A 24,733-nucleotide genomic window follows, 5' to 3' on the forward strand; every position below is an offset into this window, starting at 1 on the left:
AATAAAAAAGTCATGTGGGCTTGTAGCGTTAATTATTAGCAGGCATTGAGAGACCTAACTAAAAACAGGCAAACCCTTGTTCAGCATTATCTGATACGCCATTTAACACCAAGCATTCATCTGAATTCCAATTCCAATAGAAATCCACCCATCAAGTTGAAGTATGAAATAGTTCTTGTAAATCTCGGAATCTGTACCAGTCTGCTGTGAGAAAAGTCTCGCCAGTGGAACTCGCTGGTCGAACTTTTATTGTGTGCCGGGAAACTTGCGAGCTTTCATTTGATTTGTTATACAGCTAGCTTCGTTCAAAATGCCTTTTGTTCATGATTTGTAAAGTTTTAATGTGTTTCATAACTTTAGTTGTTGTTTTAGAAAACGAAGTGACCGACTTGTAAGAAATTATTGGAAATATATAGTACCTTCTTCTATATTCAGCATTTATAGATATAATCAAAACTAAGTAACTTGAAGTCGTCGTGGCCCAAAGGTTAAATACGTCCGGTGCATTCGTGTTGAGCGATGCACCGGGGTTGGAATCTCGCAGGCGGGTACCAATTTTACTAATGAAATACGTACTGAACAAATGTTCACGATTGACTTCCACGGTGAAGAAATAACATCGTGTAATAAAAATCGAACTCGCAAAATTATAATTGGCGTAATTACTGGTGATAGGACCTCTTGTGAGTCCGCGCGGGTAGGTACCACCACCCTGCCTATTTCTGCCATGAAGCAGTAATGCGTTTCGGTTAGAAGGGCGGGGCAGCCGTTGTAACTATACTGAGACCTTAGAACTTATATCTCAAGGTGGGTGGCGCATTTATGGGCTCCAGTAACTACTTAACAACAGGTGGGCTGTAAGCTCGTCAACACATCTAAGCAATAAAAAATTTCAAAAATCATCAACGCAGAGCCGAGGCCTCTTCAAACTTCAGCCAATGACTTTAATGTTATAAACTAATAAACGATGGTTGAAAATATCATACTAAAAGTAGTTAAAAATAAGGAAAGATTCTTCAATGAATACTTGGATCAAAGATTATTCATTGGAACTCCGAAATTTTCATGGAAATACGAAATTTCATACGCCCGATTTTTGTTAGAATAGTAAAATGTATGTATATTGGTTTTTGTTTTCGAAATTTTTACCAGTAAAAGGTAAAAATACACGAATACACGGTGGAAAGTTTATATGGAAATTATATTGTTTTGTACGTTTGTCCTTTATACAAAAAAAAAAAACAATTGTATTGAAACTTCATACAGTTTTTGTGGTACTGTAGGTGTCTTAGCGTTCTGTCATAGCAACATCAAAGTAAGCTTATGCAACATGAGGACATAGATAATGACAAGCACAAGAAGATACATAGGGCGAAGGCTGTAATCCCACACGAATCGACACCACCATTCTAGTTATTTCTGTCGCGAAACATTCACTGACTGCATAATTATTTGAAGGGTCCTTTAAGATACTTTCATTTCCGATTGTGGATCGCGGCTCTGGTAAACATAAGGCGAGAAGAAATGGGTTCACTTCACATTTCCATCGACTACAAGATATTATAAAACTTTAATTATTAAAAACCTCAAATGTTATTTTACGATTTGCACACTTTTCATTTATCACTCTTTACTGCGGTCACATCGACAGCTTTGACGAGTAGGATAGCCGTGATACCAATCGGGATCTTGAGTAATGTCTCAAAGCAGACAACTATTTGACATCACACGAACGATGAAACAAAAACAAACTACCGTACTTTTGAAAGAAAAAAAAATACAGCGAAGGAACCGCATTGATTCACATCCTCGCGAAGCAACAATGAGTTCGCACAAAACACCTGTACTCGAACTGTTTTCCGGACGAGGAAACCGAACGCCAAGTGGGACCGCCCTCCCTCCCGACCCCCTCCTCAATCTCATATCATATTCATAACAAAAACGTTCTCTGTAACGTTCCGGAAATGAAATATCAGAAACGAAGCAAAGTTGCCTCTTGTTAGATGCGAATTTACTTTGCGTCTTACAGAGAACAAGCGTGGGACCTTGACCGAATCCGAAACTAAAGTATACGGTGCATCCAAAAGAGACTAATCATCATCATCATCATCCGAGCAATCTTTTTACTGGTGGTAGAACATTTTGTGAGTCCGCGCGGGTAGGTACCACCGCCCTACCTATTTCTGCCGTGAAGCAGTAATGCATTTCGGTTTGAAGGGTAGGGCAGCCGTTGTAACTATACTGAGACCTTAGAACTTATATCTCAAGGTGCGTGGCGCATTTACGTTGTAGATGTCTATGGGCTCCAGTAACCACTTAACACTAGGTGGGCTGTGAGCTCGTCCACACATCTAAGCAATAAAAATAAAGCCTATCTACTGTCCACTGCTGAAGATAGGCTTCTCCAACAGATGTCCAGTATGGCCGATTCGTTGCTGCAACCAACGTATGGGAATATGCACAAGACGTGAATGCAAGAGAAGGAAAACCCGAAATTAAGCCCTGTACCAACCTGTCTAGCCAATGTGATACAGTAGGCTAAAATACCTCCATACATAGTAACCCGGTCATCGTTCTCGTCGAACCCAGACGAACAGTCCACTGAGTTTCTTGCCGGATCTTCTCAGTGGGTCGCGTTTCCGATCCGGTGGTAGATTCTGCGAAGCACGGCTCTTGCTAGGGTCAGTGTTAGCAACAACGTCAGGTTTCAGCCCCGCGAGCTCACCTACTAGTTAGGTGAACCTAGAATAACTCCTCGAGGTCACTAGAATAGGTAGGAAAAAAATAAACATGTGTGCAATTCACACGTGGTAGAAGTGAACCTTCCAAAATTAAAATACAATTATCCTAAACGTCTTAAAATTTTGTCATTAGTAAATAATTGTAAGGTAGCGCTTTCTGTGAATTGATATTTTAATTTCACCTATAATCCTAAATTAAAATTCACTACAAGAGCTTTCATACACACGTTAGTATTAAAAAAATCTCACAGATGGCGCTGTAAATAGTATGTATATTTCTGTCTCATTCTTTTGTATTTGTGTCTCTTACCTGTCGTTTTTTCCGTTGCATCCGGTTTGAAATCACAGCGATTCTAAAGAAGTTTTCACTTCAAAAAAATACGACACGCAATGTAACAGAAAGAGACTGTAGTGTAGATAGTATGCAATGTTGCATATTGCAATATGACGTGTATGTATATGCGATGTCGGGCGACGCTCCTGCGAGGGCAGTCGTTCGCCTACCGCCAGCTAAGCAAGGTGTGCAATAAATGCCTAATATATCATCAGTATTTTATTGAAGAACCCAACCATAAATTAACAGTTGTAGGTCACGTGGAAGGAAAGAGAGGTCGAGGAAGATTGCCAACCAGGTGGACGGACATTATCGAGGAGGCCACAAACACCAGCGTCCCGGGCGCCATTAAGCAGGCCGAATGCAAGCAGCATTGGAGGAAGCTGGTGCAAAAACTGGACCAAGGTGGTCACGACCCTCAGTAATGAGGAAACGACAGAGAAGAAACCAAATGTTACTAAAAGACTAATAACCGTTAATAATTACAAATCGGTATTAACATTAGAATTGTTCAATTCGAATACCCTGCCCATTGTGTACGGTTTTAGCGATAGGTAATTTGTCACGAGCGAACTTTCCGGATAAAGTTTGCAAGCTGAAGCGTCATGTATCATAACGATGGACTAATCGATCATAACTTTACTCCGTATTTGTTGGGATTATCCGGGCTGAGCGTGCTTGAAGTTTTTTTTCTTTTGGAATGTTTAACGTGTGATTACGTAAGTAGACAAGCAGTACTCAACGCTTTGCTGCGCATTTAAAATTAACATTATTATTTATTGTCATTATTATTTAGGAGTCCAACACTCATATAAATATTACTAAGACTGCAGTAGCTTACTTAATTCTGTATTGTTTTTTTTTTATTGCTTAGATGGGTGGACGAGCTCACGGCCCACCTGATGTTAAGTGGTTACCGGAACTCATAGACATCTACAACGTAAATGCTCCCTCCTACCTTGAGACATGAGGTCTAATGTCTCACTTTTGACAGCACAACGGCTGCTCACAAGACGTCCTAGCACCACTAATTACGCAAATTATAACTCTGCGGGTTTTATTTTTATTACACGATGTTATTCCTTCACCGTGGAAGTCAATCGTGAACATTTGTTAAGTACGTATTTAATTGAGAAAATTGGCACCTGCCGGCGGGATTCGAACATCGACACATACGTATGCACCGGACGTCTTATCCTTTAGGCCACGACGACTTTACCACGAGTAAACGATTAGCCTATGAACAACAAAATAAAAATCTCTTATCGCCATCGAGCGAATGAAAGATAGCGCACTGCATAATAAAACGTGTCGTTCTTTGCTATTTGAGTATCTACCCTCAATTTCTAAGAGGAACGGGGACACTCCGAAGCCAATATATATATATATATATCCACACCGTGTGTGACTATTTACCGACGCCTGGAAAATAAATCATACTTAACAAGTCAGGTAAGCCGTAGCAGTAGACACGTGATAAATTCAGAAACGATAAATGGGTATTTTTTTAATGCTTTTTTTGTAATTGGATTGGAAGGGTGCAGATTTTTAGATAGCTGCTATTGTGATATACATAGTATGTGTAAGGCCTATTGTAAAACCTGTACCTTTATATTACCTGTACTGTAATATAAAGTTTTCCATCTTAAAATTAAGAGAATTTTCGAATTTTCGTGTGGCAACACTCTGCGAGAGCAGTGGCAGTAGTGGAGTCGAGGCATATTAAAAACGGCAGTGAACGAAGTAAAACGAGGGAAGTCGAGCAAACAAAAATCGTGGAAGGCTGGGTACTTTGTAGTGAGCACGCATCTAAATATTTGTAAAATTGGAATTGCAAATAAATCAATACAGAATTAAGTAAACTACTGCAGTCTTAGTATTATTTCCTGTTTGGTGGAAGCGTATATTACATATGTGTATGGTATAACGTATAGTGGGCTCAGACAGGCAGACTATGAATATTGTTCTAGTTTCAAGGATGCGACAGCCGCTGAGAGCTCAAACCATATGTATAACCATATTATGTGTAAGGTGGGTGACGAAATTTATGTTTTGATGTCCCCGGGCTGCAGCGACCATGGTAATACAAAGATCGGTCATGAAGCTCTAGTGTACGTCTACTGCAATAAGAACCATCTATTTCTCATATCGCCACTTTGTATTACCCAAATCTTTTAATTTCTTGTTCGTTGGAAACCGATTGCTAAAGAATCAATACATTATTTAGAAAAGTTCGTAACTAACCTCTGAATTTAAACACTGTCCACTATAAACTCGTTATTCTACCTAACTATACCAGCTGGCCAACATCTTCAATTCACTCTGCGACATCAGCAGACCAGCTGCTAAGCCACCTAGACTACAGTGTGGTAACATTATCCCTGGTGGAAGAGCGCCTTGTGATCCTCGCGGGTAGACACGACCACCCTTTGCCTATTTTTGTGATGAAGCAGTAATGCGTTTGGGTTTGAAGGATGGTACAACCATTATACAATTGAGATTCAGACCTCAGGTCTGTCAGTGAGCTCGTTTAGCTTAAATAATAAAAAACATTACCAACTATCGTCCTTCACAGTGCAGATGGGTCCAATTTGGCCGGAATTTTTTGGTGAGTTTCTTAATCTATGTGCGTAGGTTTAAGATACGAATACAACTTTTCTTGTTAACGTAGACAGGCTAACTAGTTCACTGCCATCCGGCCTAATGAAACTCTATCAACACCAGAAATTGAATATGAAATGAATCTATAGTAATATATAAATCTACAGTGTTTTTACGGATGTTCCGTTATAACTACTGAACCATGCATCCGGTTGACTTGAAACTTGGTATCCATGTAGAAAATACATGTACTTAATGGATAGGCTAATATTTATATGAGTGTTGGACTCCGTAATAATAATGACATTAAATAATAATGTTAATTTAAATGCCCAGCGAAGCGGACGAGTACGGCTAGTATGACATAAAGCGAAAGTCACACTTATAACATAACGAAGGCTGACCACGACAACGAGAACACTACTCTGTCCATTATCATCATCTAAAATGGGCCCGAAATTAACAAGCGCATATATTAAACATTAAATTAGACGTAGCACTTGTGGTAATGGAGTTCGATTGGCGTAATGAATTCAGTGGTGCCTCTATCAAACACGAAGTCTAGCCGCAAATTTGATAAGCGATAATATATATTGCAAAGCTCCCTGTCATTTAGATGGTACTTCGTCCCGCCCCGGTTCAGCTGCAGCTTCAGCAGAAATTACAAAAAAGCGGAAGTATTCGGGTTTGGGGTCTTCTTATTCTTTTTTGCCTTTCGCGGTTGAGACGATGGGCCCTTGGGGCCCTGAAGCAAAGAAATTTTTAACAGAAATCTCCAAACGCTTGAAGGAGGTTACACATGATGCTAAGGTTGGCTGGTACTTTGCACAGAGAGTGAGTCTGGCTGTCCAACGAGGCAACGTAGCCAGTATCTTGGGGACTGTGCCTCCTTCAAGCGCGTTGGAAGATCTGTTCTACTGTGTGGGTTGAGTTATGTTAAATTATTTTGATTTGACTTTTTGTTATTTTGAATATTAATAAATTTTATATTGCAAAGTGAGAAAAGTTAAGGGTAAAACTGTGGCCTAGTATCTCACTGGGAGAGGCAGAAATATATTGCAAACTAGCTGACCCGGGAGACTTCGTAGTGCCTCAATCGATAAATAAAAGACACATCAAGGGGACACATCAAAGGAAAAACAAAATTGTTTTAATTTTATTTAATTCCGAGCATTTTCATATTTATCTACCTTTTAAACCTTCCCTGGACTACCACAAATAATTCAAGACCAAAATTAGTCAAATCGGTCCAGCCGTTCTCGAGTTTTAGCGAGGCTAACGAACAGCAATTCATTTTTGTATATAGAGATAGCATAGACAAGTTCAATCAAAGAACTTCAAAAGACCGCACCTTCCAGATGCAACCGTCTTCGAACAAAATTCCACGTGTGCACAAATGCAACGTACAAGACGACGGCAAATACAATTTTCAAGTTGGCATTGGCAAAGTTTAACGTATTTCGGTAAATTTGACGCCACGTAAGTTCGGTGAGCACGATAAAAGTTTCAACATTTATAAGGTACGTCTGGTAGAACGCCTCGCACATTTGCGGTAGGTTGAAAAGAGTTTGTTACGAACGCAGTTTATCGTCGGACTTTTGGACCTTTTTGACTTATTAAGCCTACTTGCTGTCATAGTTAGGTCCATGAATATTATATGTATAATAATTGATTGTTGTAACAGCAAAATTAAATTCATAGATACCTCGAATACCAGCGGCACATGAACAGTATTAAAACCTTTACAAAAAAAATTACTAGATTTGGTCTTTCCAAATTATACGTAATAAAAAAAGAAGCATCTAACACCTAAAATAACATTATATTAAATTCGTTATCAAATGAGTTACAAAAACCAATTAACGCATATTATTTTTTCACAATTAAATTTCTCAAAACCGACATCGTTCAAGGTAAACAAACAGCAAGGCATGGGTCAGAAGAACATACAAACCGAATCCAACACGAGCTCCCGAACTATAGGACTTCAGACATCCGATGACTTTTAATAGAAACTCCGTAGGGTACTTGCGACTTTTATAAGCCTATTTCGTAAAGTTTCTGGGATCGTACAGTTGTTCTTCGACGTTCCGAGGCACTGTGGGGTATCGGAACTTAGACGAGACCCTTCAAGAATTCCGATAGCATTTGTAATCGCAGTTTTTATCGTTGTCTGCGAAATCGGTCGAGATTTCCGCCCTTAAGGTTTACGATTGATCTTTTCGACTTTAGCTTCTGTTTGATTTTCAATGAGAGTTCGAAGTGTTTAGGGTGTGGTAAGTCAATCTTATCTAAAAATAGCGACAAATTGTTATGAATGTGTATCTGTTTTTATTGCGAGCAATTGTGTGGTCCAGTTTCAAAGGCAGGATAACTGTTGTCCCACCGTACCACCGATTTCAACTAAATATCTGAAGATAAGTGATGAATTACTTTATAGAAGAGTAAATGAGTTCTACTATGTGTAAAATGGGTACCAAAGCACATATGTCTTCATATGTCTATGTATGTATTGGACTTCGGTTCCCTCTGTATTTTATACCGTATGTTCCATGGGGAGTGCTCTGAGGAATTGTTCGAGATGATACCAGCATCTCGTTTTTACCATCGCACCGCCCGCCACCGGAGTAGAGTTCATCCATACTACCTGGAGCCACTGCGGTCATCCACAGTGCGTTTCCAGAGATCTTTTTTGCCACGTACCATCCGGCTATGGAATGAGCTCCCCTCCACGGTGTTTCCCGAGCGCTATGACATGTCCTTCTTCAAACGAGGCTTGTGGAGAGTTAAGCGGTAGGCAGCGGCTTGGCTCTGCCCCTGGCATTGCTGAAGTCCATGGGCGACGGTAACCACTCACCATCAGGTGGGCCGTATGCCAGTCTGCCTACAAAGGCAATAAAAAAATAAAAATCGCTCATAATAACGTGAATATCACCACCCATCTCGAGACTTGGGATCAAAGTCTTCATTGTATTGAATAACGGCTGCTTCAACAATACAAACCGGAATGCATGAGTGCTTCACAGCAGAGATAAGCAGTAGACTAGCACCTATCCGAACTGGCTTATAATATGCCCTACTAAAAATAATTGCTAGAAATCTCACGCTTTTTCATTGAAATATGTGTATCCGACCATGGCATTTGAAAAGCGCCTTAATCGCATCACTTGACACCAGTACACCGGGCATCTTTTCCGGCGACTCCAAAGTGATAGAAGTATTTACGGTGTTTTTACTGGTAGTAAGACCGCGCGTGTGGGTCCGCGCGGGTAGGTACCACTACCCTGCCTATTTCTGCCGCAATGCACTAATGCGTCTCGGTTTGATGAGACCTTAGAACTTATATCTCAAGATGGGTCGCGCATTTACGTTGTAGATGTCTATGGGCTCCAGTAACCCTTAACATCAGGTGGGCTGTGAGCTCGTCCACGCATCTAAGCAATAAAAAAAAAAGTTCTACACCATAACACCGAATTGAGGGTAGATTATATTTATCGCTACCGTCAAAAGATATCCGCCTGCTACCTTATTCACAAGCCTTTCCTCCCTCTGCACATTAAACTTAACAACAATTTATCAGTAAAGTTAGTATGGATAAAGTCAAGTCTCGACTGTGGATACTCGAAACCTGTTGCCTGAACACGTAAGCCGAGAGGCAATCGCCACACGCGTCATTGCACGAGCGAATCGCTTTCTGATTGTTGAGTCGATACCGGGAAAGACTTTAAGCTCTGTTTGACGAACGGACGAGTTTCGATGTTGTGACAGTTAAAAGTTTTCTTTTTTTAATACGCTTTTATTAGCTTCAGACGTATGTATGTATGTTAGTATGTAACGGAATCTTTGAACATGATTTTGACCCCCTTCAAAACGTCGGATTAACTCGAAATTTGGTATACTTATTAAGGACCGATGACAATTCAATAAAAATTATTTAATTTCAATATATAAAATTATTAAAGCACCCCACGCTTTTTTACAATAAAATCAATTTTTCTTACACTATTTTTAATTCAAATTTATTAAGATTTATTTTCTATTTGTGGAATCTATTAGTTGAATTTTCTATAAAAGCGTATTTTTTTGTTTTTTTAAGCTATTAATAATTTTCATTCCGCTTCGTATTCAAATTTAGCATTCACAAACGCCTTCCTTTTGGACATACAAAGCTTTCCACGTTCACAGAAACACAAACAAGAGATTAACGATAATCTGTATCCTGACCATGAAATATCTTTAAGAGAATTCAAAGAGGTTGAATTAATCCCGTTAAGCGCGTTTGGCAAATCATGAAGTCTGTGTTTGTCTATCTGTTTGACGCAAGAGAAATAGTCCAATCGTGACACAGCTTTACGAGCTTTTTTTTTAAATTGCTTAAGTGGGTGGACGAGCTCACAGCCCACCTGGTGTTACGTGGTTACTGGAGCTCATAGATACAACATACAACGTAAATGCCGCCGCCCACCTTGAATAAGTTCTAAGTTCTCAAGTATAGTTACAACGCCTGCCCCACCCTTCAAACCGAAACTCATTACTGCTTCACGGCAGAAATAGGCAGGGTGGTGATACCTACCCGTGCGGTCTTACCACCAGTAATTACGCAAATTACAATTTTTGCGGGTTTGATTTTTATTACACGATGTTATTCCTTAAAATTGATCCATCAAAATTGGTACCCGCCTGCGGGATTCGATCACCGGTGCATCGCTAGATACGAATGCACCGGACCGGTCTTATCCTTTAGGCCACGACGATTTAAAATCGAGTATAATCAGGACGTGCACAACACAATATTAGGACTCGTATTATTTAAATTCAACTCACCACAGTGATGGGATATGCTGGATTGATGATGGTGTAGAGCAGTATGTGGTTCGGCCGCGCCGGTAGCTTTCGTTTGCGGCATGGCTCGCCGGCCATGTAATTATTGCCGTTGCTCTGTAACAAAAACAAACAAAAAAAATCAATATCAAGACTAATGTTGTTCTAAAGGGAGAGAAGAAGCACTGGTGAATCATCGCCATCGTCACTCAATCACGCCTTTATTCATTTCATTATATAGGGGTTCGGGATAAATAAAATTCCACCAAAGTACAACCAAAAACCGTATTCGACACTTAGAACACTTAAGACACTTCACTGCACTTTAAAATTCTCAATTCGCTTCTTTCGCTTCGCTTCAGGTGATCCGTTCGCTGTTTCGCTTCGAGTAGTTTCGATTACTAGCTGACTGCGTGCCGTCCCTGCAACGCTTTTATAGTCGATACCACATCTCTAGAGATATCGAGAATATTCCACACATCTCTAGTATTATGTTTTCGCTATCTGACAATAGATGGCGTTGTACTTTTCGAGCGTTCTAGGTGCTACTAGATCTTCGACACTCGTTCGACTATTCGGCGATAGATGGCGTTACTCTTACCGGCGTAACAGTATTATTTACGACGTTATTTTTATATTTTTCACAGTCACGAATGGTCAATCGTTAGTATGTAATATAATATTATAATAAACGCAAAAATACCAAATACTTTATTATTGTACACTAATAATATGCATTTTTTTTTTTTTAAACGAAGAGAAAACGTAGCCTCTGAATTGTGTGAAATGTAATAATAATTTTTTGATGCATTTTCCATCAAATTTATGTATTTCTTCGTCCAATGGTGACAGCAAAATTTCGACATCCATCTTTATACTTTCGAAATCTCAATGCAATCAACTTGCGTCTTTAAATACGAAGCCAAAATATTCCACACTAAATTATATTAACGTGAAAATCTCCTTCATTCAATCACAAACCGAATATCGTAATACACGCAGAGCTCATACCAATCAAAAGCTCGTAGAAAATTTTATGTGCGCTTATTCAAAGTGTTTATTCAGAGACATAAATCTAATTTACGGAAGACGTCTGTTTGACAGTAGTAAAAGTCATTTCTGTTCGTTATATGACAACATCAAATGGCTGTAGCTACTGATAAACATTTTAAACACTTAGCGGTATTTTGTTTGTTGAAAGATTTAACTATAGATTCTGCTGGCCGTACTCGCCCGCTTCTCTGGACATTTAAAATTAACATTATTATTTATTTGTTATTATCATTAGGGAGTGCAACACTCATATAAATATTAGACTATCCATTAAGTACATGTATTTTCTATATGGATACCAAGTTTCAAATCAATTCAAAATTTTAAATTTAAAATCATTTATTTCAAGTTAGATGTCAGTATAACACACTTGTTGAATGTCAAAATATAAATAACAATGTTAACTCTACCACCGGTTCCAAAAAAAGCCACAGTCCTGAGAAGAACCGGCGAAACAAACTCAGTGGGCTTTTTTTTTGTTTTTTCTCAAATATATATTCTTTTTTAAATAAGTAAAAATATTTACAATAAACGAAAAAACAAGTCAAAAAATACAATAAAAAATATATTATAATAATGAAAAATAAAAAGGCCAGGAACGCACGCCTCATTCCCACGTAGTGCCATCTAGTAAATAATCCTTATCTTTATATTATGCCTTGTTGCACAAACGTTCCTTGACAGTTTTCTTAAACCTATGAACAGGTAGTAATTGAACGTTTTGAATCGGATGCATGGTTATGTAGTAACATCCGTAAAAACCACTGTAGATTTATACATTAGTATAGATTGGTGGTATTCTACAGCATGTTCGTAAGCGCCACCACCTGGATTGTCATAAAGATTGTTAAAGGACGAGACATTCTTTATACAATTCCATTGAGACTTCGATCATATCGACAGGCCAAGGGATTTAGGTTTAAGCGTCATTTTTGCTGCTTTACAGGAGAGCCATTTAAAGTTTAAAATTTAGAGCAAGCTTAATTGAGATTCAATTAAAGCTGTTGATGCTAATTTATACATATAAATAGAATTAGAGTGTCGTTTGTAATAATAACCGCTTTTTACTACATGCATATGAATATATATATACGGTACATACACCAAATTTTGTCTGTCTGTTTGTTCCGGCTAATCTCCTAATCTATTTTTTTAGACTACCTTCGCCCCGCGGCGTCACCCGCAGTTATTGTCGTACCGCGCGCAACATGGCGGGACTCGCCTATCAATAATAAAATTTAATGTTTCCGAAGCGAAGCGAGGGCGGGTCGCTAGTATTAAATAAAATGCACCTTAAATTACAAAAATAAATGTCGCGTGTTAAGGCGGAATGTCGCTGACAACCAAACAGCCTTGCATCCCTCGATATCTATTCTACAGTTTTACAAGAACTGCCAACGAATACGCTAAGCACGTGCTCCGTGTGGTCGCGACGTGTGCGCTCCAGTTGAAAGCTGCAAACGTCATTGTACACACACGTTACAAGTCAAGACGTCAACCGAAGTCCCAACTCTCGTATCTTCAGGGCTGGCGCGTTTAAAATGTACTTTTAATTCTACTAGTACAATTCCATGATAATTAATTGAAATTATAAAGTTGAACATCACTATTATAGACTTCTATAATCAAAGATTTCGCCAAGGCTACGCTATAGATAACTAATATTAAAGACAAACAATATTAACCTATTCTCAATTTGACCACAGACTTTATGCAATAAGAAAAGTTTCACATTAAACAAATAGTATGCATGCGTGTGTGTGTCAAATACACGGTAGTGTGTGTAATGTTTTTTTTTTATTGATTAAATGTATTTTTTATGCATAATTTAAAAAGATATTAACTTCTGCACTCCTTCTCTATATTCTCTATAAGTGTGAGAAATTTCGTACTCCTCCGTCCGCGCAATTTTCGTAAAAAGGGGTACAAAGTTTTTGCTTCACGTATTAATATATTGATGATATATTATATTCCTAGAAACATTCTAACTGACGACATGTAACTAGGAGATGTATGGAAATGGTAGTGCAAGGTAGAGGGGAAAGAGAGCGTGTGAATGACGATATGAGGAGTGAGTGTTGAGATGGCGGCTGATATAGAATAGAATGGAAGAGAAAATTTTGCTATGCCGACCCCACCTAGTGGGATAAGGTGAAGAAAAAGAAGAAGATTCTTAACTGACGATGAATTTGAAAATTTAAAATCCTAAGATTGTTGTTAAATTCTTGAATTGTTCTGAAGTTATGATGAAATTGGTAGATGTAAAATTAGTCTTTTGTAAATTGGTCAGATTTATTAATCTAATTGCCTATTGTACAAAGAGTTTGTTTTAGTTTCATTTTCAAAGAGAAGTTAAGATTGACCGATGATGGCATGTTAGTGACAGAACCAATATAACCATTTAAGAATTTTGGTCGCAAAGTTTCTTACTAAAAACGTCTTGCCCCGTTTTTTGTTCCTTTCAACTGTCAACGCAACTATTCAAATCTTGCTTCATGTTTAATAATAAGGAAACTTTAAGGGACAACTAATTTAAATTATAAATGGAACGATGTATTTTAAGTGAGACTCGTTTCAGTCAACGAAATCGCAGCACACGACATGAAAACCTTCTTGTCGTTGCCGCCGGTAATTAAATACCCGATCCTGCGGACCGAATGGTAAACAGTCGACGTCGCCCTAAACACGTCATTACGGATCCTCCCGATCCATTAACGGTGCTTTTAGGTACTTCAAGCACCGGTCACCGTCGAACCCATCGCTTGCGACGAAGAGCTCGACGAGTAAATTAACCCATAGACACAGCGCACTGAGTTTCTCGCCGGATCTTCTCAGTGGGTCGCGTTTCCGATCCGGTGGAATTTGCGAAGCACTGCTCTTGCTAGGACCAGTGTTAGTAACACTCCCGGTTTGAGCTCTGGAGCTTAGGTAGGAAAAAAAAAGCAGCACAAAATCTACTTCGGCCTTAATTCTCAGAGTATTTCAGTTCGAAAAGACACCATTATTAACAGCAATGCATTGGCTGAATATTTATATATTGAATTATATATTGACATGTACTTAATGCGGCGAATATTAAGTTCTCATTAGCCAGAGTCATAACCCTGGCGGAAACGGCTAATGATTTATCGACGTCGCTAGGACGACGTTTAATTGCCGTCAACGTCACGTTTTGATGTATCGCGCGAGTCGAGGAGCTCAGTAGTCCAGTCTCGGACGCATCCACGCGACTTTGGATTTATAATTAGATGATGAGGCACGACCAATGAAACGCATCTATACCGTGTGCAACTGAAACATTCCTGACGGACAATGAGTGCGGTTTGCCACGAATGTATGACGTAACATCATCTGATTTGTTTCCCCTTACCTATTAGCTGGTAGCATATGAGGCTATTCCGGTTACGCCCTGACGGGTAGGTGATCTCATAAGGTCAATCTGAGAGAATTTGCTATCACTGGCCCTAGCAAGAGCAGTGCTTCGCAGAATCTACCACTGGATCGAAATCGCGAGTCACTGAGAAGATCCGACGAGAAACTCAGTGGATTCACGACATTCGAACGCCCTAAAACGATATGTATCAGCGTTCCACACACCGCACTGCACTCTTCTAATCTCTCTCTCTATCGGAGCATACGCTTTTCAATTATATGCAGCTGGATAAAATTACGGTCATGACTTGTTTATTTTTCCCTTGTTTTATTTTTTATTGCTTTGACGGGTGGCCCACCTGATCTTAAATGGTTAACGGAGCCCATAGACATCTACAACGCAAATGCCGCTATCCACCTTGAGATATGAGTTCTAAGGTCTCAGTTATTACAGTGCAACGATTGCCCCAACCTTCAAACCGAAACGCATTACTGCTTCACGGCAAAAATAGGCAGGGTGGTTGGTGGTGACTATCCGTGCAGACTCACAAGAGGTCCTCCTACCAACAGTAATTACGCAAATTAAATTGATTGAAAATTGAAATTGATTTTCATGAAATCACATGTTACCTTCCAACATACGATAAACAGTTTAGATCATTTTATTTTAACATTACTTACACCAACAAAAGGGCCCAATTCGCACTAACGACACGGGAAAGCCACCGGTATTCAAACTTATTCTCATAAAAAAAAAAACTAGCAACTATCTTAAATCAAAGTTGAAAGTGATGCACTGCGTCGAAGTGGGACGGGGGACATCTACAAACGTAATTAATTGGCACAAACAAGCGAGTGTAACGCTAAACAAATGTAATAAGACGGCGCGGTATGAATATTCAACGAGGCGACTCCTGGAATATTGCGTGTGGTGCATGCGAGAAAAGAAGAGCGCAGCGTGTGAAAAATAAAATATTTGTTACCCACGAAACTTCACACTTTATCCTATTATAACAACTCATGACAATAGAAATTTGTTCGATAACTGTACCAACTGTTTTACTGGTGGTAGGACTTCTTGTGAGTCCGCACGGGTAGGTACCACCACCCTGCCTAGTTCTGCCGCGAAATAGTAATGCGTTCCAGTTTGAAGGGTGGGGCAGACGTGGCCCTGTAATAACTGAGACCTTAGAACTCATGTCTCAAGGTGGATGACGGCATTTACGTTGTAGATGTCTATGGGCTCCGTTAACCATTTAACATCAGGTGGGCCGCGAGCTCCACCCATCTAAGCAATAAAAAAAAATGCTTTTAGACAACGAAATTGATATGGATAAGGATACATGTATACGATTTATAAATATTTCACTCATGTCAATTTCATACCCGTAATGTTTGTGGATGACTGCTAGCGTAACAAAGAACAAAATTATATGGAGTGATTATTTTGACGATATGAATGAATGGATCACTCAACGGTAATAGACAATAAATAGCCTATGTAATATCTCGAGTTTTATTAAATTCTGACAAATAATAAATCAATTATCGTTATTGAATATCACGATATTGAAAGAAATCTCTTATATAAGAATTTTCCCGGGTTTTCACGAATCTTAGACAACATCAAAACTTCTTTTTTCGCAATATTTATTATTTTCCGTCTGTGACTATGAAAATAACGAAATAAGTTATAATTAATTTTATTTTATCTAAAACCTAGCTGACCCGGCAGACTTCGTAGTGCCTCAATCAATAAATAAAAGACCTAAACTTTTGTATAAAATAAACTTAAAACAAACAAAAGGAATCCATCCGACGGGAGACACATCAAAGGAAAAACAAAATTGTTATTTTTATTTAATTTCGAGCATTTTCATATTTAGCTACCTTTTAAACCTTCTCTGGACTTCCACAAATAATTCAAGACCAAAATTAGCCAAATCGGTCCAGCCATTCTCGAGTTTTAGGGAGACTAACGAACAGCAATTCATTTTTATATATAAAGAAGAAAGATTCTGAATACGACTGCTGAATAAACAGCATACAGAAAAGAAAAAAACGTAATGAGAAGGCGTATTATAAATATTCATCGACGAGCTAACTTGACTGGGTAAGCTTTGGGCCCGAGCGATAAGAAACGACGTTTCAATTTTCAAATAAAAATAATGTTCAGTTTCTTTACTTTATCCCATTATTACAACTTTTTTTTTCACGAAAAATCGCCGCCGCTCGTCACAAAGAGCTGCTTTTAGGCGAAGTGAGACCTATATAATCGGTAAGTAAACTAGGTATTACTTTCTATCTCATGATCTGATTTAGTTACAACCCTAATAAAATTAGGGTGAAGTCCTGAATTTGAATTTCTTTAAGCTTTAGAATTATATTTATTATTTCGTATATAGTCGCAAAACACCCTAAGGGGTTAGCATACTCTTCTTAAAACACCAATTAAATACTTTTAAGAAAAAAGAAAAAATAACCTTTTTTCTAACAATCTGTCAAAACGATTGATTCCATTAAAATAAAACAAAAGTATCGATTCCAAATTTAAATTCAAATAGTTAAACGTAAAACATAATAATTGGCTGTCGAACTATCCAATAGAAGTTTCCAGAAACTTCGCTTTAAGTTAACAAGGCTTCTTTAAACGGGTTCCTTATTTGAATTTCGCGCCCGACTGGCTGGCTGTATGAAACGATCGGATGACGCCATTTGAAATCCGACTTTATGCGATGCTACAATAGATTCAATTTCGTATGAATTTAAATTTAATGAAGCATCGGTGTTGAGTGAATCTACAGAACAATTTTATCTTTATAGCAATACAGTACAGCACAATCTGGATTGCGATTAAGTTATGAATCAAAGTATAATCCACACTTTAATTTACTCACGTAAATAATGATGGTATTTCATGAGTATATTTTTCTCATTTGTCTTTTTTAATTAATTGGAGATTCGCTGAGCCGTAACACCTGAGTTGTTTAAATAACGACCTAAAGCTTATTACAGTTAGGATCAAAACCGAATCTACGGAAAACGGTCTTGACAATGTCTGTAGCGACCATCAACTGTGAAACATCATTTAGTTGCGAGAATGGAAGTATGAAGCATTTCCTTTGAATGCGGAGTAGATAGTGCGGAACATATAACTTCTTCAGGCCAAACAGAAGCTAGTTGGTGATACCAGCTGGTAAATATACCAGTGTAGGCGCACAATACGCTCTACCCCTCTCTATTTAACGCGATTGGAGTACACTTAAAGTACCTTACTGATCAATCTCCGGTGAATCTCTGTTGCCTTTTACGACACCCACAATAAGCTATGGACTGGCATTAATTAATACAGAATATTGAAACAGAAAATTTGTAACGAGATGAATCGCGATATTAAACTAATTCTAGTGTTTTTTAAGCCATAGCCTTTATTCCAGACTTTGAGCGCGGCGATCGAATCAAGAAATTCCGTAACGAAAATAAAACCTAACACCCCCACTCCGCTTACCATGTAGCTCGCGTTCAACACATTCACACGTTGCGCTTGTATAGTTTTTGCGAATAAGCGCGCGGCGTGACGTCGCACTGCATGCGCATCATGAAAAGTCTGCCCATCTTTCTCTCGCGCGGTCTAGCTTACGAGTGTGAAGGGGACAGTTAATGTTTCGCTTTTGTTAATGTTTATAAATATAGCGTGGTCTTATTTTATTATTGTTTTAATATTAAATTATTATTGTCTAATTATAATTGCACAAGTTGATAAAAAATGCTATGCAATAGCTTCACCGCGGCAGTCTCCGAGAGCCACACGTGTTTTTTAATTTTATTGTCTTACTAGATAGACGCTCGCACACGACCCGCATGATGGTGAGTGATTACCGTCGCCTACCCTTAAGTACTCTCTACAAGCCTCTCCACATATAAATGTATATATATACCAAATGCAATTAGAATAATCGGTAATGTTACAATGCCCTTAATGTAATTCCCGCTGACGTCATCTTCCCGTAACGCGGATGTGACGTAACGCCTCGACGAATACGTGACAAATTAGCCGACGAATTAATCTGACGTCCGCATAATTTGACAACTGAATGTGTGCCGCGTCTGAAAACCCCCTAAGGGATGTATTCCATACCTGAACTATGATTAAATGGAATAATTGTGAGACCTAAACTAATTAAAAACAATATTGTTTAAAGAACTTGTAACGCGTGTATATTGCGCACGTGCTTTTATTCAGTTAAGAATTTTTAACCAAAAAATTTACCAACACACACAAACACAGTTGCGATATCAAGATTCGTTCAAAGTTTCAATTGAACTTTAACATACACAATATTGATTGTCGAACTAAAGCAAGAATATTCCATAAAAGCACTAATACCAAAACTGTGTTTTGATGTTTGAGAAGTTACTGGTGGCCCGGAGGCCTTTCCAGTTTTACCAGGGCAGGTGGGCGGGAATACGAAAGTTATTACGATACATAACACATGTTAGATCACAATTATGTATGTATAGGTAAAATGCATTCGGCAGAGTTTAAAATTTTCAGTTAGCCCCACGAAATTTGCGGTAGGCAGCGGCTTGGCTCTGCCCCTGGCATTGCTGAAGTCCATGGGCGATGGTAAACACTCACCATCAGGTGGGCCGTATGCTTGTCTGCCTACAAGAGCAATAAAAAAAAAGAAATTTAAATCATATGATCATGAAATAAGAAAGTAGCCAGATTTAGCACGGTAAGTATTGTAATAATAATTCTTCAAAGCTTTGAACGTGAAGCCACGTGAGCGTCGAAGCCGTTGACTCTGGAAGTCATATTTAGAATTATATTATTTTGAGAAAAAACAATTACACTGCACATTCAATTCTCTATCGAATAACACCCAAGTCTTCATTGATCCTGAATACAGTATTCGAAAAGTCAGAAAAAACAAAACAAAAGCACTAACTAAATAAGCTTTAAATCGTATCTACAGATCGCGAAAACTGAAGTAAACATTATAGAGATAATATTGTTTGTGATCAAACACAATATGCGCTCTTCTCGACTGGACATTCAAAGGCTGATCTTACGCAATGACATAAAATTATTTCGTTCGTTCAAAAAGAGCTAGCATTATTTATTTATATTTCGAATGAACTGAATGGGAGCTGAAAAAATTCATACGAAAACCTAATTTAAAAGCAATGCTATCCTAATTTTTCATCAATTGCATTCGGTCCCCTAAATCACACCGTGAATGTTGAGACATGAGACCGAAGCCTCAACTGTCATATAAAGGCCCTCTCACCATTCAAACAGCCCTAGCGCCACGACAGAGCGTTGCGTACTTATAGCGCTGGGGCTCTGTCTGACAGTATGTTACCATAGTAGTACAACACATCTCTGCGTCATAGCGCGGCGTCAGTTTAGCGCTCTGACGCGCGCTAATTACGCGTTCTGTTTGACGAAGCCTTTAGTGCGAGTTTTTTAACGTTCTCGATAGCGTAAAAGTTAACTCAAATTTGTTGGCACGTTCGCCTACGTTTGCCGCTAAGGGCGCTGTTCAGATTCCTAGCAAACAAGGACCCATATATCCACAGAAATACTACGTTCAAATTGCCCCCACTCTCTTCAACTAAGAGGATTACAACAAACCGTAACCATAAAAACGGTCCTATATTTCCTATATGTATGGCATAAAATGTTTTAAGATATATAATCGCATCAAAACGACGGAGCACCAGGCGACCAATCTCGGGAGCTTCGAAGACACGTGAAACATTGGATGAGCCGTCTTAGCAGGGTTGTCACAAGACGAAAATAATTTTAAATTAAACTCGTAACCTAAAGGAATGATCTAATATATCTCGAGCGTAAGGTATACTCAAGAGTTTTTTATTGCTTAGATGGGTGGACGAGCTTACAGCCCGCCTGGTGTTAAGTGGTTACTGGAGCCCATAGACATCTACAAAGTAAATGCGCCACCCACCTTGAGATGAAAGTTCTAAGGTCTCAGTATAGCTACAACGGCTGCCCCACCCTTCAAACCGAAACGCATTACTGCTTCACGGCAGAAATAGGCAGGGTGTTGGTACCTACCCGTGCGGACTCACAAGATGTCCTACCACCAGTAAAAAGAGTGCTGTAGGGAGTGAGTAGTGTTCGCCTTCAAACTCGAGAACATTTAGCCCAATTTATATGAAACTTTACGCACATATAAAGAGTGACATTACCACTCCGACGAACATAGTTAAGTTACTGCCGGATAGGTTGAGTTCGTGGCGGTGATTTTTATCTTTTGAATCAGATCGAATTGAATATCAAATCTTCTCTGTTCTTCACCTTACCCCACTAGGTGGGGTCGGCATAGGTAATTTTTCTCTTCCATTGTCTTCTATTAGCCGTCATCTCAACACTCACTCCTTTCATATCGTCATTCACACACTCCATCCATGACTCCTTCGGTCGACCTGTTCCCCCTCTACGTTGCATTGCCATTTCAATATCAAATATTGTGTTTATTTTTCGAACTCTTGAGCATTGACCTTGACTAGTTTATAGAAAACGTTAACAAATATTACCTCTCGTTTAAAATCCATCGCTACGTCATTTTACAATTAATTAATATCTCATCTGATCATCACAAGAATGTTTCTTTAATTTTTTTTTGAAAATAATATAACAAATAATTCATTGGCAGCATCCCTATTCAATAGTGAATCAAACACACAGATCCTTTTAAAAATCGAGTTACAACGTCCGTGATCACGACCAGAATAAAGGACGAGGAAAGTCGCGAACCGGACCGGGGACAGCCGGAGTTATCCGGATTCTAGTGGAATTATCCGGTTATTGTAAGGATGCTAGAGTCCATTATGAAAATGATTATTATTTCGGTCACGTGACGGGGAGGCTGATATATACTGGTTCCCATTTTCCCATTTTAAAGGCCACCACTATTCGAATGCAAAGAGGTTTGAAGAAATATGTAAAGAGCGGCGACCCGCTGCTACCAAATACCAGTGTGCTTAGTGCGAGCTTTTTAACGTTCTCGATAGCGTAAAAGTTAGCTCATATTTGTATGGAATGGAATCGTTTAACTACAGAAAACATGTTGCGCCGACCCCAGGTGACTGGGAGAAGGGCAGGATAATGATAATGATGATGATGGAATCATTTAACTACGTTTGCCGCTAGGGGCGCTGTTCCAACTGCATACAAAATTGGGTTCACTTTTACGCTATCGAGAACGTTAAAAAACTCGCACTAAGCACACAGCGGTAGGTCATCAGGTCGGTTGCCGATCTTAATTGATAAAATGCGCCTTGTACTTGTAAAGCCGTGACACCCCTACAGGTTGACTTCATTTAGTATTTTGTTTGAGCCCCGCCGGGATCGGATCGCAGACGTACGGCACCGATGGAACCTTTTTATTGCATTTTCGGGACGAATTACTGATACCTTGTGTTGATATTTCGCCACTGTGCGAGTATTTTACTTTTTATTGCTTAGGTGGGTGGACGAGCTCACAGCCCACCTGGTGTTAAGTGGTTACTGGAGCCCATAGACATCTACAACGTAAATGCGGCACACACCTTGAGATATAAGTTCTAATGTCTCAGTATAGTTACAACGGCTGCCCCACTCTGCAAACCGAAACGCATTACTACTTCAATTCAGAAATAGGCAGGGCGGTGGTAACTACCGGCGCGGACTCACAAGAGGTCCTACCACACATCCATTCTCACATTAATGTACTAAAAATCCATCATAACTTTTTATATTCTCTACATATTATATAGTCCGCGTACCAAACATATTAGTTCCACTTTGGAACAAAAGACAATCCCGTATTTACATGCCCCAGCATTTCTTACCTTCTCCGATTTATTTATGAACACGAAACATAATAAGACTTTCGGCTAACGACACGACCGCTCGTCTCCCTTCGCTTGTGGAAGGAGCTCCTTTAAGGCTTATAAGGCTTACTCTTGTTTTGTGTAACGAGAAAAAACGTGAATTGAGTTACGTTGCGTTTTGTAAAGTTGACGACTCGGGGAGGCGGGAGGGAATGGGAATGGCGGTGGTGGACAAAAAACAAACTTTTTATTTTGTCAAAACAGAATTACTATTTAAACAGGCCGTGAATGGAAAAAGGCGGTGCTCTGTAAATATAATTACCTTTTTTTCATCATAAAAGCAAACCAAATTAAACGGACAAAAAATTAAAATCTAAATAACATCATTGAAGTCTATGGTCTCCGGCAACCACTTCACACCAGGTTGACCGTGAGTTCGTCCATCCATCACAATCCCAAGCACTAAATACCCAAATACCGGTCAACGGTTTTAATCTAACTTCGACTTTGACCTCCTTCGAAACAAAAATAAAAACACTCCCTCCAAAAAAAGAAAATTGCACATTATAATAAAAGTCAACGATATGATTCGGCCCCGTTCGGGATAAACGGTTAAAACACCGGAAAAATATGGTAACAAGACGCCATCTCCACTTCACGAGCGCGAAACGAGTCGGCCATCTTTCTTTCTTTCCTTAACATTTACTCCGGCATTGTTTCAACGCAATATTTCTAACGTTATTCAGCTATTTGTCTTAAATGCTGATTGCGAGCGTGAATTACTTGAAATATGAGAGCTTTTTTCTTAAGCCAGGGAGGAGTATTAAGAAACAGCGAAAGGCACCCTCTTTTAGGAAAAGTCAAATGATAATCAATCTTCCTTCTGCCTGTTGAGCGATACCTGCGACGGTTTTTACGCAGATGTTTTGAGGCGAGGATCGTTGAACGCGGATCGTTTAACCTTGAGATTCCTTGTAAAGTCATACAACTCTCGTATAACAGCACCTTATTTGCCAAAATACGATGCCTAATCTAAAAGCTTTTGCGTGGACGAATGAACGTGCCCACGATTCGTCTGGTGCTAAATGGTTCCTGGAATCCATAGACGCGTATGCCACCACCCACATCGAAACAGGAGGTCTAAGTCCCAATTGTGTTACATAGTTTCTGCCGCAATGCTTTTTTTTATTGCCCTTGAAGGCAGACGAGCACACGGCCCACCTGATGGTGAGTGGTTACCGTCGCCCATGAACTTCAGCAATGCCAGGGACAGAGCCAAGCCGCTTAATACTCTCCACAAGCCCCGTTTGAAGAAGGACATGTCATAGCGCTCGGGAAACACCGTGGAGGGGAGCTCATTCCATATCCGGATGGTACGTGGCAAAAAAGACCCCTGGAAACGCACTGTGGATGACCGCAGTGGCTCCAGGTAGTATGGATGAACTCTACTCCGGTGGCGGGAGGTGCGATGGTAAAAACAAGATGACGATATCATCTCAAAAATTCCTTAGAGCTCTCCCCATGGAACATACGGTACAAAATGCAGAAAGAAGCGAAGTCCTTCTGCAGACTCAGAGGCTCCAAACGATCCACGAGAATGGGATTATCGATAATCCGAACGGCCCTCCTCTGTATGGAGTGAAATGAAAGAAGCTGGTATTTGGGAGTCCCGGCCCAGAGATGGGAGCAATACTCCACGCGAGGCCGGACTTGTGCTTTATAAAGCAAAAGTCTTTGTCCAGGCGTAACCGAGATACCGGACAACTTCACAGTAAAAATCTGGTAACTCTTCAACGGTAGGTAGGTGCTTAAGACGCCCTACATGTAAGATGAATTGCTTAACCAAGAATAAAAATAATCACATATATTTATTCTCCATCGTGTTCCTCAGTGCTGAGGGTCGTTACCTTTACGGAGAACTATTGTTCGGACTATGTTCCTCCATTCTTTCCTGTCCTCAACTCAG

At 39.4% G+C, this 24,733-nt stretch overlaps 1 protein-coding gene across 3 annotated transcripts in view; it reads right to left on the reverse strand.

Annotated features, from left to right (window-relative positions):
• Positions 1–24,733, reverse strand: part of sm (heterogeneous nuclear ribonucleoprotein L) — a 406,278-nt gene that overhangs the window by 282,881 nt on the left and 98,664 nt on the right. For all 3 annotated transcript variants that reach the window (XM_028183615.2, XM_028183596.2, XM_089737982.1), the window contains exon 2: positions 10,501–10,614. In XM_028183615.2, the coding sequence (XP_028039416.1) occupies positions 10,501–10,614 (114 nt within the window). The remainder of the gene's footprint in view (positions 1–10,500; positions 10,615–24,733) is intronic.

The sequence above is a fragment of the Bombyx mandarina genome, chromosome 24, assembly GCF_030267445.1.
Source record: "Bombyx mandarina strain Sakado chromosome 24, ASM3026744v2".
NCBI lineage: Eukaryota > Metazoa > Arthropoda > Insecta > Lepidoptera > Bombycidae > Bombyx > Bombyx mandarina.